This window comes from Panthera uncia, chromosome C2 (genome assembly GCF_023721935.1).
Source record: "Panthera uncia isolate 11264 chromosome C2, Puncia_PCG_1.0, whole genome shotgun sequence".
NCBI lineage: Eukaryota > Metazoa > Chordata > Mammalia > Carnivora > Felidae > Panthera > Panthera uncia.
The window spans coordinates 1123939-1144179 of NC_064810.1; the positions used below are offsets into that span (position 1 = coordinate 1123939).

At 63.7% G+C, this 20241-nt stretch overlaps 1 protein-coding gene across 2 annotated transcripts in view; it reads right to left on the reverse strand.

The window, feature by feature from the left end:
- The window catches only part of COL18A1 (collagen type XVIII alpha 1 chain), an 81513-nt gene continuing 61272 nt past the window's right edge, over positions 1-20241 (reverse strand). Inside the window, exons 5-29 of one of the 2 annotated variants that reach the window (XM_049627712.1) lie at positions 19177-19306; positions 14978-15048; positions 14613-14732; positions 14064-14090; positions 12775-12837; positions 12581-12667; positions 12128-12181; positions 11834-11992; positions 11004-11066; positions 10181-10207; positions 8072-8203; positions 7490-7552; positions 6323-6349; positions 5528-5563; positions 4935-5006; positions 4603-4638; positions 4276-4365; positions 3684-3713; positions 3577-3603; positions 3292-3354; positions 2933-3007; positions 2219-2245; positions 1960-2013; positions 1605-1679; positions 1-259 (exon numbers count right to left, since the gene is read on the reverse strand). In XM_049627712.1, coding sequence (XP_049483669.1) covers positions 71-259; positions 1605-1679; positions 1960-2013; positions 2219-2245; positions 2933-3007; positions 3292-3354; positions 3577-3603; positions 3684-3713; positions 4276-4365; positions 4603-4638; positions 4935-5006; positions 5528-5563; positions 6323-6349; positions 7490-7552; positions 8072-8203; positions 10181-10207; positions 11004-11066; positions 11834-11992; positions 12128-12181; positions 12581-12667; positions 12775-12837; positions 14064-14090; positions 14613-14732; positions 14978-15048; positions 19177-19306 — 1797 coding nt within the window. In that variant the 3' untranslated portion in view covers positions 1-70. The remainder of the gene's footprint in view (positions 260-1604; positions 1680-1959; positions 2014-2218; positions 2246-2932; positions 3008-3291; positions 3355-3576; positions 3604-3683; positions 3714-4275; positions 4366-4602; positions 4639-4934; positions 5007-5527; positions 5564-6322; positions 6350-7489; positions 7553-8071; positions 8204-10180; positions 10208-11003; positions 11067-11833; positions 11993-12127; positions 12182-12580; positions 12668-12774; positions 12838-14063; positions 14091-14612; positions 14733-14977; positions 15049-19176; positions 19307-20241) is intronic. The other variant, XM_049627711.1, reaches the window with a different exon arrangement.

Consider the following 20241-nt stretch of genomic DNA (forward strand, 5'->3'; position numbering starts at 1 on the left):
GGACCACACGGCTCGAGGTTCAGGCTCCCAGATGCAGAGAGCCCTCACTTCCCCAGGTGGGGTTTGTTTTCTAATGGAGTACTGGCCAGCCCCCTGCCAGAAATTGGGGTGTCCCCTCCCTGGGAGAGGCTGACCCCTCCAGGGGGTGGCTGGTGGATAGGGCCTGTGAGGAGGGGGTGGGGGTACTTACGTTGCTGTCATAGACGGGAGTCCCGGGAGGGCCTGGGGGTCCTGGAGGCCCCGGGGGACCGGGTGGGCCCTGCATGGGGAGGACAGAACATGAGGTCAGTCACGTTCACAGCCAGGCCGTGGATGTGACCAGGGCAGCAGATGTGAGGGGGAATATTTCACTAAATATCTCACTAAAATCAGAAGACTGAACGTGTGTGACAGCATATAATCAGGAAGCATCCAGTTTGGTTGTGGCTGTGGGGCCCCCAAGCACAGCTGCCCCTTTCAGAATGTGCCTGGGGGACGTGGAGAGGGCGACAGGACTGGCCGGGAGCACGGAGACTAACACAGAGTCTGGGAGCTCATCTGTGTATTTCCACGTTCAAGGCAGAGCCCCAGGAGGCCCAGAGGCCAGCAGGCTGAGCCCATGTGTGAACTTTCATTTACTTATTCACAGAAAGAGAACAGACAGCCACCCAGGCGGGGTGCAGAGCACTCATTCTGGCAGTGACCTGCTTACTGGACAAAGCACCAGCCTGTGTAACTCACGCTGCGTCAGGAGCGAGACCAGGGCCAGTGAGGTCGTGCGAACCTCAGGACCCGGCCCCGCCTGCCCTGCGGTCGCCTCCTTGCAGTGCCCCACTGAGGCCAAGGACAGAGGGACTGGAGGCAGCACAGAGGTGGGGTGTCGGGCCCCCAGAGGAGCCGCTGGAGGCGGAGCCCTGTCCCAGCAGACTCCGCGGGGCACACATGCGCCCTTAGGTCAGAACTGACTCGCCGGCCGCCCTTAGGTCAGAAGTGCGGAAAGGATCCCGGCGCCTGTCTTGCTTGTCGAGGCCCGCGACCCGTCTTTCTGTCACTACTTCAGATCGCCGCGAGATGTCACCTCCTGCCTCTTGATTTTTCACGAGGCAGCAGCCACGTTTAGGCCACGGGAGGAAGGAGCCACGATGAAGAACCAGCAGTGATGGCAAAAGCAGAAAAGTGGGGACCGTCTGACACGCTGGCCTCAGGACCCCACGCCCCGGCCCGGGCCGTGGGAGCAAAGTCACCGAGTGCACCTGGCAGCTGGCTGGGTGCCCGGCCGTGGGATTGGGAGCAGGTCCCGTGTCTGGAGGCCCCCTCTTAGGGAGAAACGGATAAAAACACCCAGGCTACCAACATAAACCCTGCTCAGAAGCCGGTGAGGCACTGAGAGTCAGGCTGTGGTGCTGAGGGGCCCCACCGGGGGCAGGGGTCACGCCCGGGACCCACGCGGCCGTGCCCTTCCAGAAGAGCCACTCGGGGCCCCTGTCCCCGCAGCTCAGCTGGAGTGTGCGCGCACATGTGTGGGGTCCTCGTGCCAGAGGACCGGCCCGGTGTGGTCACGGCGCAGGGCCCTCCACGCCCCTGGGCGTCCCAGCCACGCCGTCCACCCCTTGGGGGACACTCACCCTCACACCAAAGCCGACGCTGGCATGTCCTGGCTCCCCTTTCTCGCCTTTCAGTCCGTTCATCCCGGGGCGACCCTGGGGCAGGGCACAGGGGCGGTCACTGCTGGAGCTGGCTCACGCCAGCCTGGCCAGCTCTCGGTCCCCGCCCAGGGTCTCCTAGGGCGCCAGCCCCTCTGGCCCGAGACGCCCACAAACGGGCTGGGCAGCCCTAGGCTTCGTCCTGGAGAAGCCGTCCCCAGGCGGGGTGGTCCCTCGGGGCAGGGCAGGGGGAGGAACTGAGGTCTGCGGCCCCCTAGGCCCCCAGGGGCCAGGCCTGAACTGCTGCCCACAGGCGCACGAGATCCTGGGTCCTTACCGGCCGCCCAGGGAAGCCAATCTCCCCTTTGTGCCCCGGCCGTCCATATGGACCCTGCAGGAAAGAGGAGCGCCTTTCAGGAGAGCAGAGGACGGCGTCTGCGGTGGCCTCCCGCCCGACACCTGCCTCCGTGTTCGCCAAGCACACCAGGATGTACGCTTGGGCCACCACGCCCACTCAGCGGCCAGGCCGCCACGGCACCTTGTGTTCTGTCCCACCGCGCACGCGTCTTTGCGGTGGGAGGCGTGCGCCTACTCACCGGCGGTCCTCGGAAGCCGGGCTCTCCCTGAATAGGAAACCAGAAGGCGCCGTCAGATGGCCAGCAGGGCAGTGCCCGAGGGGCTCCGACCACGCCAGGGACGGAAGGAAACGGCAGAGGGAGCATGCTCTAGATGGGGGTTTTTGTCCCCAGGGAGCACGGACGAGGCCTGCCGTGGGGGCCCCCCGACCTCGGGGCCAGCCTGAGTTCTCTGGGCCCTGAGATCCAAGGTCCCACTGCCCATCCCAGACAACCCTGGGAGACTTCAGGGCCCCTCCGGGCCTGTCCCCCACGGCCACTGAATCCGGGTCCAAGTCCTCCCCGCACCCTCTCAGGGCCTGTCTGGGGGTGGGGGCTGAGGGAGGAGGGCCGGGACCCCTCCACGGTGGCAGCACCCAGAGGCAGAGGAGCGGCCGCATCCTCAGGGTGGGGCGTCTGCGGGTGAGGCCCCTGCCGAGTACCCCTCCTCCAGAGCCCCCAGCCCCTCGGCAGGGCGGGCTCAGCTGACAGGCAGGGGATAACCAGGGGCCGGCTGGGTGGTGGCCGAGCCAGGCGTACGGGCTCTGACCCTCCCAGTGCGGTGCTGAGAGGGACAGACAGGGAAGGGTGAGGGGCCCAGGCTACAGAAGTTTCCGGAGCCCTCTCAGGAACCCCCCCCCCCCCCACCAGCCCCCGGCCTGGATGAAGGTGAGCAATCCCAGGCACCCAGCTCACCTTGGCTCCTTTCTGGGCAGGGCCTAGCGTGCTGCCATCGGGGCTGAAGACTGGGCCCGGCTCGCCCTTCTCGCCCTGGAACAGCCGGGGTGATGGGCATGAGGCCGGCTCTGGGGAAGGGAGGGCCTTCGACTCCCACAGTAAAGCCCCAACTAGGGGCATGAACACCAACCCCGGAGCAGGTGCATGGTGAGTGGGGTCCTCCCCTCCCTGGGCTCTGCCGTGGGGTGGTCTCCGCGGGGCCTCCATGGGTCACAGTGAGGTGACCGTGAAGAGAACCGGCGTCAGACTCGGTCAGGGCTCTCGTGTCCTCATCGCCCCCCCAGGGTCACAGAGCAGATGGCGCCTGAGCCTCTCACCTTGGGTCCCGGGGGGCCCCGCTGGCCTTTGGAGCCCAGATCTCCCTTTGGCCCGGCCGGTCCCTACGAGGAGACAGGAATGAGGGCCACGCGAGGGACCCTGTCCCACCGCGGCCGCCTGGGCACACCTGCCTCCTCGTCCTGACCCACACCCCGAGACCCCGCCCTGGTCCCCGGGGGCTTCTGCGCAGGAGCCTGAAGGTTCCTCGGCTCTGCGGGCACCCTCCGGCACTGGGCTCACCAGGGGCTCGGGGTCGGTGCGAGGAGGGCCGAGGGGCGACTTACAGGAAAGCCCGCGTACCCCGGCCGGCCCTGCGGAAGAGAGGGGTCGGGTCAGCTCGGGGCGGGCGCGGAGCCGGCTGTGGCTCCCTGCTGGGACAGCGTGCACATACCTCGGGTCCCGGCACGCCTGCCACCGCTCTCTGTCCGCGGGCCGGCGGAAACACAGGCCGGAGGAGGAAAAGGGAAAACATGTTAGAGTTAAAGCCCAGCTCGCCTCATGGGCCCAATGAAACAGCACAGCAATTAATGCCCAAGAAAAACTGCTTTCACTCGCCGTCCTGGCTTTGGCCTCAGGTCCCTCAGATCAGGCACTGGAGAAGCTTCCAGAGACCCCAGGGCCAGAGCGGACTGCCGGCATCTGGGAACCCAGGGGGTTCTGATGGGGCAGCTCAGAGGCTGAGGACACGAGGGTCTCAGTGGGAGAGGCCTTGCTCCATTTAGATTTTCTGCTATAGAATTTCCATTTCTCTCCGGTCACCCACTCCCATAATTTTTTTCTCATTCAAATAATTTAAAAGTCTCACCATAATGAGACACCATCGCTGGTCCAGAATAGAACCAAGTGGAAACCCTGGAGTCTTTAGGGGGCACCCGAGGTTGGGGGGAGCCGACGTGGGGTCAGGGACCGGGATGGCACCCGCCGTGGCCAGTGCCGAGGGGAGGGCCGGGCACAGCGCCTGCCCACCCACGCAGTGTTCTTACGTCCTGCTCCGACACGTAGACGACGGGTCCTGGGGGCCCGGGGGGTCCGGGGAGGCCAGGCTGCCCCACTCCATCCCTCCCTGGGTCACCCTGGAAGAGAAAGCCGGTGTCTGACTCTCAGATGGCTCGCGGGGGCCTCCAGATTGTCCGGGGGGTCCCTTCCAGGGCTCGGAAGGGGTTCCCGGCGCCCACAGGGTGTGAGGAGGTGCCTGGGCTGGGGACGGCAGTGCCGAGGGCCCCACCTCCCGGCAGGGCAGGCTCCGAGCCAGCACCCCTCAAGGCTTGGCCACGCACGTGCCCGGCTCGCAGACCCCGAGCCCCACTCACTTTCTCTCCCTGGGTCCCTTTTTCTCCTTTGGGTCCCTGCAAAGATGGAAACAGTTCATCTCAAACAGAGCCTGAGCCCCCTTCCTGGAGACCCCACACCACCAGCAGTGGCTCTGAATGGAGACGTAGAGAGTTCTTCCTGGGACAGGGGGCTGAGCCAGGCAGGAAGCCCGGCGGGCAGCCTGGACCCCCGGCCCACGGAGCCGGGGTCTCTGAGCCCCGTGGGGTACAGAGCACTGGTCGGGACCCCGAGACCACACCGAGGTGTCAGCCTCGTCGGCCGCTCGGGTGGTCCGCCCCCCCCACCCCAAGCGTTCCTAGTGGTCGTGCACCTGGGCTCCGGCTGTGCCCTCTCTGCCAGGGAGGCCGGGGAACCCGGGAGGTCCATCGGCTCCGACTTCTCCCTGCACCCGACACAGGAGGAGACGAGCGTCAGCCCACCGCCCAGCAAAGCCTGGCGTCCGGGGAGGTGAGCAGGCCGGGGCTTCTGTGGGTCACCAGCGCACGCCCCTGGCAGCAACTTGGCCCGGTCGGCCTCCAGCCTCCTTAGGAGCCTCAAGGGGCAGAGGGGGAGGGGACTATGGTTGGACAGACTCCTGTGGTTCCCAAGGTTTACACCCTGGAGCCGGGAGGAAGCCTGTCCTGTGACCTGGGGCGGCGGGCAGGTGTCCTGGGGGTGGGTGTCCTCAGGACAGGCACGTCTTGCAGTCTGAGGAGTGGAGGCCGAGCCCGGACGGCACCAGGAAGAACCAGAGGGAGAGTGAGCCTGGGCCTGGCCTTGGAAGTCACTGCACGCGGACCTCCCCCCGAGTTACCATGGTTCCAGGGGACCGGGGCCGTGCGGCTGAGGGGGCCCCTACCTGCTCCCGACTGGGACGGGTCAAGATCACGGATTCTCTGACCCCAAGAAAAGGCTCTTTCTTACCTTGGCGCCCGGTGGTCCGGCTATTCCAGGGTCCCCCTAGAGCGGGTGAAGGGGCTCTGTGAGCGGGAGTGCGGCAGCCTGCCCCCACAGTGGTGGCGTCCGTGCTGCCTTCTCCTCCTCCAGGGCCAGCCCAGAGCGGAGGGTCCCAGGGACACCGGGCCAGCTGTGCAGGCAGCTAACACACGCAGCCTAGACTGTTCTGGAAGCTGCCCCATCAGTTTGCTCCAAGGAGCACTCCACCAGACGACTTCATTTTAAGGAAGTGAGTGTGTCTTTCTACAATGCGATCTTCTACCACAACCCAAAGTTCTAAATCAAAGCAAAACACTCTAAAAGGAACATTCATCACAGGACCGTAACACATCGCCTGGTGGGCCCTGTGCGCCCTTGAACCCGTGTGTCTGTGGGGAGCGTGGCGTGCCCTCCCAGCCTGGCCACCCGTGGGGAGGGGTGGGGGCTGGTGTCCTCCAGGGACAGGGTGGGGCAGCAGAGCCAAGCAGGGAGGTGGGGGGAGTCCCGGGGTGCCCCACCCCCCGCCGCCCCAGAGCCTGGGAGGCGTGGCAGGGGCAGGTTCCTCTGTACCCCCGGGTTGGCAAGCCCCCTTCAGATGCATGAAGCCGGGGACCCTGTGGCTTTAGAAGGATGGGAGGAGTGCCCTCCAACACGGAAGCTCGGGGTGGGTGGTGCCTGACTGTTTCCCCGTGTTTCTCCCATCTCCCACGGTGAAGTCCTGCTACCCCCAGGCCCCGCTGAAACGGTAACTCTTAGTGGGGGGGGGGGGGTGCGCTCACTGACCTTGATCCCGGGCAGGCCTGGTGGTCCCTGTGGGGCAGAGAAGGAACAGAGCCTGAGCCCCCGAAGGGAAGCTCTTCCTCCTACAGGCGCCAGGACCCCCCTGGGCAGCCCAGGAGCAGGGGTCTGTCCTCAGCACCACCTTTACCCCTCAGGCAGCGCACAGACCAGACACGAGGGCAGGCGTGCCTGGTGCCTCCACAACCCGAAGCTGCATCTTGTGTAACTGAAGCCTGCGTCCGAGCAGAATGCTGCCCTCTGGCCCGTACAGGGCACTGGCTGGCTCGGCTTTGCTGTGACCCCCGGGGGTCTCCGTCACCTCCGAAGTCACGAAACAGCCCCGCTGATTCCTCCAGGGGTCAAGGGCACTGGATCTGTGTACCCGGGTCCAGGACCCTACAAGCGGGGACAGGACCCCGGGCCCGAGACCTCACAGCCACCTCCCACCGGGTCCTCTCTGGTGCCCAGGCAGCTACCTGATGCGGCCAAAGACTAGGATTTTTTAACACGTAAAAGGAAAAGCACGAAATTAAACTAGCAAAGCCACTCTAGCTACTCAGGGAAATAGTTTCTGCCCGAGAGAAAATTCTTACTAACGTTGCCCAGAATAGAAACCTGTCCCCGCTGCTCACTCTCACCAGGCTGAGGGTCTGGGGCCGCGGCGGGCACTGGCAGGAGGGTCCCCTGGGCACCCACCGGCCATGGCAGAGGCAGCGCCCCACCCCGGGATGTGTCCCCCACGTCTGGTCCAAGTCCTGGGCTCACGGGGGTGTCGGCTGCTTCAGCCAAACCCAGTCCCAACTGGTGCAGACGTTAACAGCAGAACGAGGTGGGATTTCACAGGAAGGTACCCATCTTTATTTAGTTACAATTGCACTTAGGTCCAAAGTTTATTGCTTCCCCCAATTAGAGCCGTAACGAGAACAGAAGCACTGCTATTTTCCAGAAAGATCCATCTTTTAGGGCTCATTCTGCCCCACGTCCATCTACCAGACCACCAACGGCACTTCCCCACACGGACGGTCCACTCCCTTCCAGAAAGCCTCCAGGGTGGACAGTGCCCAGGCATCAGCGGCCTTGCTGGTCCCCACCGGCGGGCTGGTCCCAGGGGCATCCCCTGCCCCGCGTGCACCTCCCCCCGAGAGCGGATCAAGCCGGCAAGGGCAGTACCTGTGGCCCGCTGGCTCCGTGAGCAGTTGACCAGAAGGGTCCCCCAGAGCCGTCCATGTCCTCCTGCGGGCAGCACACGAGGGGGACAGTTGGGTCTGCATGTCTTACGGGAAGAGATCCCTCCCGAAGGCCAGCTGCTGGCCTGGGGGGGAGACTCAGCCACAGCTAAGCAGGGCGGGTTCCAAGGGCTGAGGTCGCCTGGCAGCGGCCATTCTTGGTCCTGGCATAAGAAGCGTCTGCCAGGTTGCAGGGACCCTGCTGGGGGGGGGGGGGGGCGCCCCGTTCAGCCCTCCTCTGAGTTTAGGGGATTTTATTTTTGGCCCGAGCACCAGCCGGGGGCCTGGCTGTCTCACGGTGTTGCTTGGGGCAGTCTTTCCCCAGCACGCACAGGACAGGGGCCCTGGCATGACCACCTGTGCAACTGGGTGGCTGCTCCCCCACTGCCCCCGGTTCCACCTTGTGGCACCGTCCAGGCGGGGCTCAGACATGGGGCCGGGGAGAGTGCTAGCCCGTGGGGGGCGCCCAGGGGGGCACGGGGCTGCAGACTCGGCTTTCTGGGGGACAGGAGCAACCAGTACTCACAAACCCCGCGGCAAGTCCTGGTCCTGGAGGCCCGGGGGGCCCGGGGGGCCCTGGTGGTCCAGCTGGTCCGGGGGCTCCTGCCAAGCCAGTCTCCCCAGGAGCGCCAGTGGGGCCAGGGTCCCCCTTGCTTCCCTGCACAGGTGGAGAGACAGAAGTCACTACTTTCGGCCACGAGGGTGTCCACTAAACCCCAAGACAGCCACTGCATGCCGTGCCCACCTGCTTTCCCTATGTGCTTTTTACAAATCTGGAAACCAGAGACAAACGGCATTGCACAAAGCAAACCCAATAGCCCCCGTTTTTCCTCTGACTCTAGGAAACGGTTTTACCCACTTTAAAAACGACACTACCGAGGGAGACCCCCAGGCCCACACACCGGAGATATTCCTTCCAGGTCTGGTGCAAGGTACGCACAGAGCACGCTGTCCCCCGTGGCGGAGGAGGGGGTGGCGAGCTGTGGCAGGTGAGGGGGGGAGCCCCGAAGCAGCGATGGGGGAGCAGGAGGGCCCCTGAGAGTGACCGAGGGGGGCCCAAGGACTGAGGAGGCCCGAGGGTCCTGGACGCCAGGCGCTGCCGGCTTGTGAGCAGGGCAGGGAGGTGGGACTTGACACAGGGAGGCCCCCGGGCAGAGGGCTGGGCTCCGTGCAGGCTCAGCCCGGAGGCCGGGATCACCACCTGGCCGGCCCCACCCCAGACCACCTAACCTCATCTGCAGATGGAGGGACCACAGTCTCCTGCCTGTGAGGGGCACAGGCGCCCCTGGCCCACAGCAGGGCGTGTTACCCACGCACGCAAGCCCACCGGAAGGCCCCGGGCAGCGCTGACCACGGCCTCTCCCCAGGGGGCCTCCCCGGCCAGTTCCACTGCCTCCTCCGGCCCCTCGAGTGGGCTGGGGTCCCCTCACCGCTTCCCACAGGCATCGGATGCTGTCCTACGGGGGTTGGGCCCCGGCCCTCCGTGAGCTGCCCCTGAGGCTGGTGTTAACCCCTTTACGGTCTATTTAACAGATAGTCAGCAGTTTTGACTTATTGACCCACTTTACCCACGGGCTCATTTTAACGGAATCTTATATTTTACTTTCTGGGTTTTAATACTAGTGCCTTTTGATTATATTTAAACAACTCATCTAATGGCCAATCTTTGAAAGGCTTCTACGTAAATATTTGTGCCTAGAAAACTCCATCGGGGCTGATCTTTTGTATTTATTTTTTCCCAGTTTCCTACTCAGTTTACAACCAGGCTGTAGGATCTGGACCCCTCAGGCCAGCTCCTGACGGTTTTAAAGTTTGAGTCTCAATAGCCAGTTTCCCACTCGGGGTCTCATTCCCACAGCAGGTCTGACCTCAGCTTCAATGCTGAATTTTCCTGCAGTTGTAGCCCCTCATTTCAGGCCTCCCAGAAGACCCTCAGTGCCCCCACGCTCATGCGTGTGTGTGCACGTGCATGTGTGCATGATGTGTGCGTGCGTGTCCACTCACGTATGCATGTGTGTGTATGCGTGCATGCACGTGCATGTGTGCATATGCATATGTGTGCATATATGTATGCGTGTGCATATGTGCATGTGTGCTCCTATGCACACGCTCCTCTCTGAACCCCACCCCATCCCTCAGAATCCGCATGACCTGTGTCCCGATCCCGTCCTCATCCTGGTCCTCCCTTCCGCCCCGTGGGGTTTGCCCAGCGCAGCCCCGGCCCACCAGCGGGCACTTCCCCTGGGGACCAGCCCCTTGACTTCCCGGGAAGTTTCCGGTGAGTGCCCGCCCACCCGGTGCAGCTCAGAAGGGGCCTCCCCGGACCCGCTTCCTCATGGGATCCCACGGGGCCCCAGCAGCACCCCAGCCCCCAGCAGCCCGGTCCCTCCCCATGAATTCCCCCCCCACTCCACGCTTTATCCGACAAGTTTTCACCGGGAGCTCGTATCCAAACACCAGGTCTCATCCCGCAGCGGCCAGAACTGGGTGGGAACCGTGGCCGGACCAAGGGGACGCCTCCCCAGGGCGGCTCCCACAGTGGACACCGGCTCCCTTGACCGTGGCCCAGCCCGCCCCGCACCCAGCTGCCCATCTCCACCCGCCCCAGGTGCCTCCAGGGGCATCTCGTCTGTACCTTAGGTCCCGGGGCGCCCGCTTCGCCCTGCAGGGGAGAGAGAACAATCGCTGAACCAGACCGCGTGCGGCCAGCGAGAGGAGAGCACACACTTGTGCTCATTCCGTCCTGACCCGAGAGGCCGCTGTTTTGCCAGTCACGCTGATCAAAGCCTGGCTTTCCTCGCTCGTGTCTGGGCAGCCGGGATCCCGCGTGCCGCTCCCGGAAGACACGCGTCTGAAACCCTGAGTGTCTCCTGGCCCCGCCCTGTGTCAGACCTGGACAGAGGCTCCCGGGGGGCTGGGAGTGGCCGGCACCCCCACGAGAGCCCCTCTGGCTCGGCTGCTCCCCCAGCGAGAGTTCACGGAAAACGCGCCTCCTCCGCTCAGCCCCGAGCAGCCCGGCTCTCACGGAAAGTATCCCACCGAGGACGGCCTCGAAACCCCTCCTGGTTCATTCACCGTAAACGACGTGGAGCCACGGGCCCCAGTTGTAACCAGAATGAAAGCTTGGGATGCAGTTTTCAAATCAAGCCAAGTGTCCCCACGACCCCAAACACCTAGTCCAGCTGTCATCAGAAACACTGATCACAGAGTCCCGAATTTTTACATGCTTCTCAGCGAACTCCGGACGCCCCAGGCCCCAGGCTCTCAGACCCTGAGGACTTAGGCGGACGGTGGATGGTGGCCGTGCACGGGATGACAGGGCCACCTGCCTCCCCGTGGCCACCTTTGTGGCACTTCTCGTGGGGAAGGCCGCCCGGCCGCACCCCCACACCCATTGCTCTCCGGCCGGCACGCAGCACCGGGTCAGGCCCGCACAGACTTCTGGGGAAGTGACTTACGGGGCTGCCTTTCTGGCCAGTCTTTCCTGGTCCCCCGTCTCTTCCTGGAGGACCTGGAGGTCCCTGGGGGAGAGAAAAGCAGAGTGTGGGGCCAGACGGAATTCAGCCGCTGAAAAAGATTCACGGGGCAGCGGATGATTATCCGGGTGTGCACGCTTCCCCAGGGTCGAGGACGCCGAGCGTCTCCCCTGACGGCTCACAGGAGAGCCTGCACACGGGCTACGGGGTGCAGCGGCTCCGCTCGGTTTCTACATTTGTTCCCTTTTCGTTGAGTTGATCGAATAGGGGAGGATGAGAAGGGCCCCCAGACCGTGAGTGAGGGGCCGGTCACTCGAACAGAGCCGGGCGCCATCCACGGGACGATGCCACGAGCGTGCGGATTGGACCTCCGGAGCGCGTCGTCCGGCGAACACGTTCCGCGCACCCGGTTCACGTGGCGCAACTCTGATAGCGACACGTGTGGGAACCTCCAGGCCGCGGGCCCCCCCCCGGCGTTGGGAGTGGGGGTGGCAGGGCTCTGAGCACCCCACGAGTGGTGAGTCCCAGACGCGGGCTCCTCACGGCCCCCGGGCCTGCAGGCAGGGCCCACTCCTGGAGACAGACTCTGGGAGGTCCACTGACCCGCCGGAGGCCCGGAGCTGAATGGCGCCGCAGGCATCACCCGGTGGGTCGGCCACTCAGGCTCCTCCCCCCAGGGGCCCAGAGCCAGGAGCCGCCTCCCTGCGATGATCTGGGCAGGGGGGGTACGGGTGGGGACTGGTGTTCACCCCCCACCCCAGGCCAAGCCCGGAGGGCGTCAAGGGCAGGGAGGGGCAGGAGGCAGGCCTTACCGGGGCGCCAGGAAGCCCGGGGGCCCCGTCCCGCCCAGGCACTCCAGGAAGGCCTGCGGGGCCTGGGACGTCGGAGCTGTTCATCCCAAAGCGGCCTGGCTCTCCGGGCAGGCCTGGGACGCCGGGGGGCCCCGGGGGGCCGGGGAAGCCTCTCGGGCCCTGGATACAGAGAGACGCAGGATGGTTGTGGCACGCGGCACCCGCCGAGGGACGGCCCTGACCCCCACCCCCACTCCCACTTGGGCACCACCACCACCACCACCACCACAGGGTCCACATGCCCAGGACACTCACTCGGAGACTCTCCAGGTCACCGCCGAACCCGGACCCCTCCATGTCAATGAAGGTCTGAGGGAAGGAGCCCACGGGCACGTCACTGGGGGCCCAGGTCCTTCCACCCGGCCCTCCCCTCGCCCGAGGCCAGCGGGGTGGGGGCTCGACCCGGCAGGATGCTCATCTCGAGCACGGCCCACAGCCCACAGCTGGGAGGTTTACGGCGAGAAGCCGTGAGCAGGTAGTGGACGCGCCCGCTGAACAAAAGGAGGCAGAGCCGGGCAGGAGGACAGCCCTGCGGCCCCAACACCCTGTGGCCCAGCAGACAGGGCTGACTCCCGGGCCTGACACCCCTCCCGGAAGGCAGGTCTGGGTCCAAAGAAGGAGGCGTCAGGAAGCCAAGCAAGGTGTGGAGGGTCCCTCCGGGGGCAGCAGGCGGCCCCCCTGCTGGAAGAGGCTGCGGCCGGGACTTACCAGCCTGTCGTGTCTGAAGGAGGGTCCTGGTGGCCCCGGAGGCCCTTGGGGTCCTGGGGGTCCTCTTGGCCCAACCCCAGGGTCCCCCTGGGGATGTAAGACACCAGTTACATCAGGGCGTACGGCCCTCACTGCGGTCAGGGCTTGAGAGCGTAACGCACACGAACGGAGACCCAGACGGCTGAGACTCTCACCTTCTCGCCCTTGGGGCCCATGTCTCCTGGGGTCCCGGGGAAGCCCTGTGGCCCAGGGTCACCCTGGAAGACAAAGACCATCATCTCGGTCAGGGAGAAGGCCCCTCTGTGCTGTCACCACCCGTCCCGCCCAAGACACATGGCCGGGGCAGACAGCCAAGCCATCGAGGGGTTGACAGAGGGCATCGTGCAGGACTCAAGGCAGACACTGCCCACTGGGGATCTGACCTGAGGGGCCACGTGGACCTTTCTACACAAATGTGACCTGCGGCTTCCCATGGACATCCTCACCAGACACTGGCGCTCTGCCCCATACATGCCTGTGCCTGCCCCGTACACGTGTGTGTGTGTGCCTGTCCCGTACGTGTGTGTACCTGCCCCGTAGTTGTGTGTGCCTGCCCCGTACGTGTGTGTGTGCCTGTCCCATACACTCGTGTGCCCGCATTGGGTGCTGTGGACAGAGTGCCTGCGCATTTGCCCCTGGTGGGCGCAGGAGGCTTCTGTGTGCTGGAACGTCCACGTTCGCTGTGGGGCCCGTCAGATTACAGATTCCCGTGCGTTCGCCCAGAGCAAGCTGTCCCTGGAGTCCTTTGGGTCCCGGACGACCCAGGCCCTGCCCGGCCGAGCACCGGCTGATTTCCTGAGGCGCCACCGGGATTCCCACAAGTGACCCCACCACCAGGTTAAGTAGGGACTGTCTGGGGTCAGTAGGAAATATCCCTTTCTGCCCCCTCGAATGTTTTCAAGAGGGGTGTGCGGTTAGTCGGCGGCCTGCCCCCATGACCACTTGTCGGGGCGTCATGTCCCGTATCTCAGTTGGCAACTTTCTCGCGCTGTGTTACCGTGCTTCTGGGAAACAGCATTTGTTGATTTTTAAAAATCCATAGTTTTCAAGACAGAAGCTCCCATCTGTCGTGACTGCTGCTTGGTCTGCATGGACCCTGCCCCCCCCACCCCCCGCCCAACTACAGGCTGCACCCCTCCCCAACCCACAAACACGCTTCCTATTTCTTTGTTATGTGCTTTTCCCTCTAAGAATTTGGAAGCTACACCTTTTATTTCTTCCCTTGCCTTTTTTTTCTGGTAGTTAGCCTAAACTTCTCAATACGTACGCATAACAGTATTTTTCTATCAACAGTTAGACTTCTATTTTCTCAACCAAAGTGAAGTTGCATTCAAAGCTAAGTGCACTGGCACTGAGTTTACAGAGTGTCACGGGGTAAAGAAGCCCGAGGGTCTCACACAAATGTCACAGATGGGACCTGGCTGTGAAAGAAAAGTGAACTTACAGGTTTCCCGTCTTCACCAGGATCGCCCTGGAACGTGCAAAAAACCGTTAGTGACAGAGAATTATACCCCGTCCCCACGCTGATCTGAACACGGAAACGGAGCCACACTCCAGGCCCCCCAAACGGTGGCGTGTGAGCGTGGAGAGCCTCCCTCCCCGTGCACCGCGGGCTGGCCCTGCGGGGCCTCGCTGGCCACCCCCGGCCACCCTCTTCCCTGACTGCCCCCACCTTGCTAACCAGCCCTCCGACCTGACCGCCCCCGGCCTCGCTAACTGCCCCCCTCCCTGACCGCCCCCTGACTCCCTAATTGCCCCCTGCCTTGCTGACCACCCCTCCTCCCTGACCACCCCCCTCGCTGACCACCCCTCACCTCCCTGATCGCCCCCCTGCCTTGCTGACCGCCCTCTGTCTCCCGAGGGGAGGAAGCAGCCTCAGGTCAGGGCCACCCCAAGGTCTCCATCGGGGACCGGCTGCTCGGCCGCCTTAGGCCCACCTCCCCCTCCTGTCCAAGCCCCTCCCCCCGGCCCAACCCAGGGAAGTCAGACTCACCGGCTCACCGTCCTTTCCGGGAGCACCATCCTTCCCTGGTGGCCCTGGGGGGCCCGGGGGGCCCTGTGGCCCGGGTACAGGCTGTGCATCGGGGCTCTGTACTGCAGAGCCTGCGGGACCCTGGGGACGAAGAGGAGAGGGCGCAGGCTGGGGGGCCGCGGCTGCACCCTCCTGAGTCTCAGGCTGGGCTATGTATCACAGGGGACGTGCCGAGTGGGCATGACAGGCATGGGACACACAGTGGGCCCTGCCCGGTCATCCCTGCCAGGTGCTCCCGGGGCTGTGGGCGCAGGAGGAGCACAGAGGAAGGGGTGCGGCAGCTGGAGCTGCATCCGGGTGCCCTGTGGTCAAGGGAGGGGCCTCACCTCTTCCGGGCCGCCCCCAGGGCTCCGAAGGCTCCATGCGGTGACGGTGTCTGAGCCGGGGAGGGTCCGAGCTGGGGGAGGCAGAGGCAGCCGTCACACCCGTCATACCCGGGAGCACGGCCCAGGCTCCACTCTGGGCTCCCCACCCCGGACCCAGGCTGCGTGCGGCTCCAGGATGCAGTCCCCCCACCACGCGCACACACACGCGCACACACTCTCGTGCGCACGCTCACATACATGCACACACGCACATCCACACACGTGCACTCATATGCACGTGTGTACACGCAGTGCATGCACACGCAAACACACATCATTTCTTCTCTTGCTGAACCACGGAAGTTTGTTGCATCTGTCACAACCCTCACCCCCAATGCCACACGCCTCCTAAGAGCTGAGAGTGAGGATGTTTTCTGACAACCAGGCAGTTACACTTAGGATGTTTCAGGCTGTTGCCTGCGGCGACTGAACACGCGGCCCAGATTCAAGTGTCTGCACTGGCCCCGCGATGTCCTTGGAAGCTTCCTTCTGGGGACGGCTGACGGTAGAGGCTCCAGACCCCAGGAAGAATGGGCCAATCTGGCCTAATCAGCCCTTGGCCTGCCCTGCAGGGCCCCAGAGCTGCGGACGGGGCCCAGAGCTCCGGGGCGGCCACCACACGGACAAGGAGCCACAGGGCACGAATGCCTGAGGCATGGGCCGTTGGCTCGCCCTGGCCAGCCCAGGACGGTCAGGATGGGCACCTTCCCCTTGTGGGGTGAACTAAGGCTGCTCCCCCAAACCTTCCTCCAAGGGGGTCGGCCCACCCAGTTAGACCCCAGGGACTCACGCCGCTCCTGAGGCCCGTTTCCTGAGGGGACTTGGGGGGAACCACCGCCCCCTTGGTGGGTGTGCTGGGCCCTCTGACGGCGCAGCGGGCTGGGGGCGGGGACTGCACGGGATCTGAGGCCCCTTAGCTGAACATGGACCGACGTGCAGACTGTTCCGGGGCCTTGCCAGCCTCCCCACCGGCACAGAAGAAATCGGAGCCACGTCCACGCCCTTGACCACAACCCTGCCGGAGCCTCCTGGATGCCCCTGGGCCCAGCGGCCAGACCATGCCCACTGAGGACCTAGGGAGAGTCCCAGGTCGGTGCGGGAGGGCAGCCCGGCCCCAGCCCCGTGGCGGCCAGTGTGGGGTGCACACCTCTCAGGCCCGTATTCCAAATGCAGCATGATTTAAGGCAAACTTAAAACCTCTGCCTCAGTGAACATTTAAACTGCAAAAACCTCGCTAAGAGAAAGCAAAGGAGGAAGGCTTTTCGGAAGACTCCGTTCAGCGTCTGTGCCTTCCGAGGACTGGTTTACAGAGCCAGAGACGCTCCGGTCGGCGCTCCGGCTGGCTCTTCGCGCAGAAACCGACAAACCGGGTCCGCGGTGCGCGAGGACGCGCGGAGGACGCGGAAAATCACAGCAGCATCACAAAGGGACAGCAGGTGTGGAGGGCTGGCACGGTGTTATCCCAGACTTGTTACAAAGCCACAGCAACGGGACTGCTGTGAGGACAGACCCACGGAGCAGAGTCCAGAAATAGTCTCACACGTACACGGATGGCTGATTTCCGACCAAGGCACACGTGCGGCTCGGCGGGAGGAAAGACCGTCTTTCCGGTAAGTGGCGCCGAACAGACAGCCGTGCTTCATTCCACACAGAAACCTCACTCACAGCGGGTCACAGGACGAAATGCAAAACCCAAAACCGTAACACGACCAGACACATCAGAAAGCCCCTGGGACCGTGGGCAGGGAGACTTTCTAGCTCTGACACCAGAAGAGAGATCCACACGTGAACGAACTGATAGATTGAGTTTCATCCAAATTACAAACCAATCTGTTCTGCTCTCGTACAGACGCTATTAACAAAACGGAAAGATATGCCATAGACTGGAAAAATATTTGCAAAACACACACCCGACAAAGGAGTCCCATCCAGAACATAAAGAACTCTCAAAAGTCAGTAACTGGGAAACAGCCGCTAAGATTTGAACAGATGCTTTACTGAAAACAACGCACAAAGGGCAGGCAAGATCAGCACGTGGAAAGATGCCCCACGTCATCAGTCATCAGGGGGCGGCTAATCACACGGCCTTGAGCCGCCCCGTGCACCTGCCGGGACGCTGGCAATGGCACGTGGCCACGCCCAGCGCCGCCCGGAACTACGGGGAAACGTCGTCTGCGGCAGCATCTTCGATAGCCAAACACACACCTGTCCTGTGGCCCAGCCATTCTACCCAAGGTGTCGAGCGGAGACACAGCAGCAGGTGTCCCTACGGAGGCTTCCCCTGGAAGCCCCACAGCACCTTTAGCTGTGACAGCCCCCAACTGGAAATGACACAAAGGTCCACTGGCAGGTGAGTGGACAGCCAACTTCGGGTCCTTCCACACGGTGAAACAGCGCCCGAACAAACAGTGCAAAATCACACCTTGCTGAACGTCAGCACAACGGTGCTGAGCGGATGAATCCAGACAGGAAGGCAGAGCGTATGGTTCCGCGTACGGAACCTTCCAGAAAACACCAGCACCTACAGCAACAGAAGGCAGATCAGGGGGCACCTGGGAGGGGTGTGGGGAGTAGGAGGGAGGGACCGCAAAGTGCATAACGAGTATCTGGGGCTGGTGGATGCGGTCACGCCCTGATCGTGACACTTTCACGGGTGAACACACAGGTCAAAACTTATCAGATTGCGTGTTTCAAATTTCAAATAAGTGCAGTTTACTGTATGCTGATTACACTAAAAACAAAAACAAAAAGTGACCCCAGGCCCATCAAGCCTCCCCTCAAGGGGTCCTGGGTCAGCCCTGGGCTGGGGTCCCAGGCCACGGAGCACAGTGGGCTGACCCTGGGGCCCTGATGGGGCCCGAATCCCTCACTCAGGACCCTGAGGGGCCAGACTCTTCACCAACGTCATCCAGCATGGCTGGGCCCTTGGGAAGCACGTCTGTGACAAATGCCGTAACTAGGTCCTTGGAGAAAGGGCACCCAGAACAGGGACCGTGGGGCCCTGGGGGACCGATGCCAAGTCTCTCCCTATTTTTTCTAAGTTTCAGAGGCAGCAATGAGCATATATTTCAGTAATTTTTCAAAAGCAATAAATGTTTTTCTGTAAAATAAAAACAAACGTCTACATACTTTTCTACGGCCTTGACGGAAGTATGGAAGGCAGAGCCCTGAGGAGGTCTCCTGAGCTTGCCCCCCTGGTGATCCTGTCGGACGCTAATCTGGGCGCTGCTGTGAAGGCCCCCCCGCAGGTGTCACAGGTTACTAAACAGCCGTCGTGCGGGTAGGGAGATCATCCTGGGTTACTGGGGTACAACCCGTTAACCACACGAGGCCCCGGAACAGAAGAGGCGGGAGAGGAGAGGCAGGAGGGGGCGTCTGAGACGTGCAGAGCACGAGGAGGACTCCACCTGCCGTGGCTGGCTCTGGAGAGGCCAGGAACAGAGGGGCGTGGGTGGCCCGAGAGCGTGAGACCCGTCGCTGGCCGACAGCGGTGAGGACCGGGAGCCTCCGTCCCACGGCTGCAGGGAACTGGATTCTGCCGCCAACCTGAGCAGGCGGGGAGCCCATCCCCCGCGGGGCCTGCAGGAGAGGACACGGCCCTCGGGACGCGAGGTGAGACACGAGCGCCCTCCCAGCGGCCAGATGTGTGGCCGTCGGCTGGCAGCGACAGACAGCTGACGCGTTGACACTCCACTTTCAGTGGCCCGGTCGCGGGCAGGTCCACACCGCACCCCCCGGGGCAGCAGACCCCCAAGGCCACCGGGAAGCGTCCTTGACCCCAAATGCCGACCCACAGCATTCCACGATTCGTCGGACAACTTGTACGATGATTTGTCATCCTTCAAAATCAAATCTCAGGTCCTCCTGGCGAGCCTGCAGCACAGGACGCCCCACGGACCCACCGGCACAAGAACGCCGGGAACGAGACTCGGAAGGAAAGGCCACGCAGCGGCCCTGCCCTGACTCTCCTGCGGCCACGAGGGGGCGGGCGGGCGCCGACCGCTCCCCAGTCTGGGCGCATTTGTGACGGCAGGGAGCCCCTCGCCGGCGTGCACACGACTGACACACATGTGCCACTGACACACACACATACACCACCCAACCGCACGCCGCTGACACGCTCAAAATGACACGCACACCCCATCAGTAAACAGTTTTACCTCCCAACGAAGACATCGTGGTTTCTTCCTCAATTTCTTCAGTTCTGGAATCTTCCACATTCCTGCCTCCAGCCAAGGGCGGAGAAGTGACCGGTGGCGCCTCGGGGAGGCTGGGCTTTGGGGACAGACCCTGGCAAGGTGAGAGGGGGAGACAAGTCTGTTATGTGGCAGACGCGGATGTGCCGTGGCAGGTGCTGGGTTATGACACGTGTGGTCTGTAAGACAGGATCTGCGTGGATTCTTGAAGAAGCTCCGGGACTCCCCACAGCTTCTTCCTCCTAAACAGCCATGGGGATGGGGTCCCGGCCCTGCAAGCCCCCGGACGCCCCAGCCTGCAGGTCCCCCGGGCGGTAGGGACGCACCAGCACCCACTGTGCTTGCCCAGGGCCCCGGGACAGCCCCGAGGGGACACTCCCTGAGGTCAGGACCCGCCCAGCGAGGGCAGCCGGAGGCCTTCAGAGGAAGGGAGCCTCTGGCATTTCACGGCACAGACGCCATGTGGCGCGACCTGTCCTCGGCAGGGGTCACGACCGGGGGACTCCACGGCCAGGGCCGGGTGACTTGCACCCACCCTTGAGGAGGCAAGACCGGCTCTGCTCTGAAAACGCCTCTTCCTGGTCCCCAGAGGCACCCGGGAGCCTCAAGGACGTGGGCACAAGCTGACGTTCAAACAGACAGTCAAGATGCTTCCCGCAACCGTCCGCCCCACGTCTGGCAGGAGTTCCCTGGTGACACCGTGCGGGTCAAGGCACTCGGGGACCGGCGTGCCCACGAGGCCGGAGGGCTGGGGGCCCCGGAGCCGGACATCAGGCCTCCCCCGAGGCCCCAGCCACACATGCGGGAAGGCCCCCCGGGACCCGCGAGCCCCGGCTGAACCCCCGACATCCCTGCGCCACTGAGCGCGAGAGGGTGGAGAACACAGAGAGCCGGCAGGGGAGCCCCTGCAGGCCGCTCGTGCCCTGGCCCGGCCCGCCCACCCCGCACAGGCTGTGGCCCAGTTCCTCTGCCGTCACCCTAAGCAGCCGGCCGGCCGGATTTCCCCAGGGGAGCCTGGCCGGGTGTGGG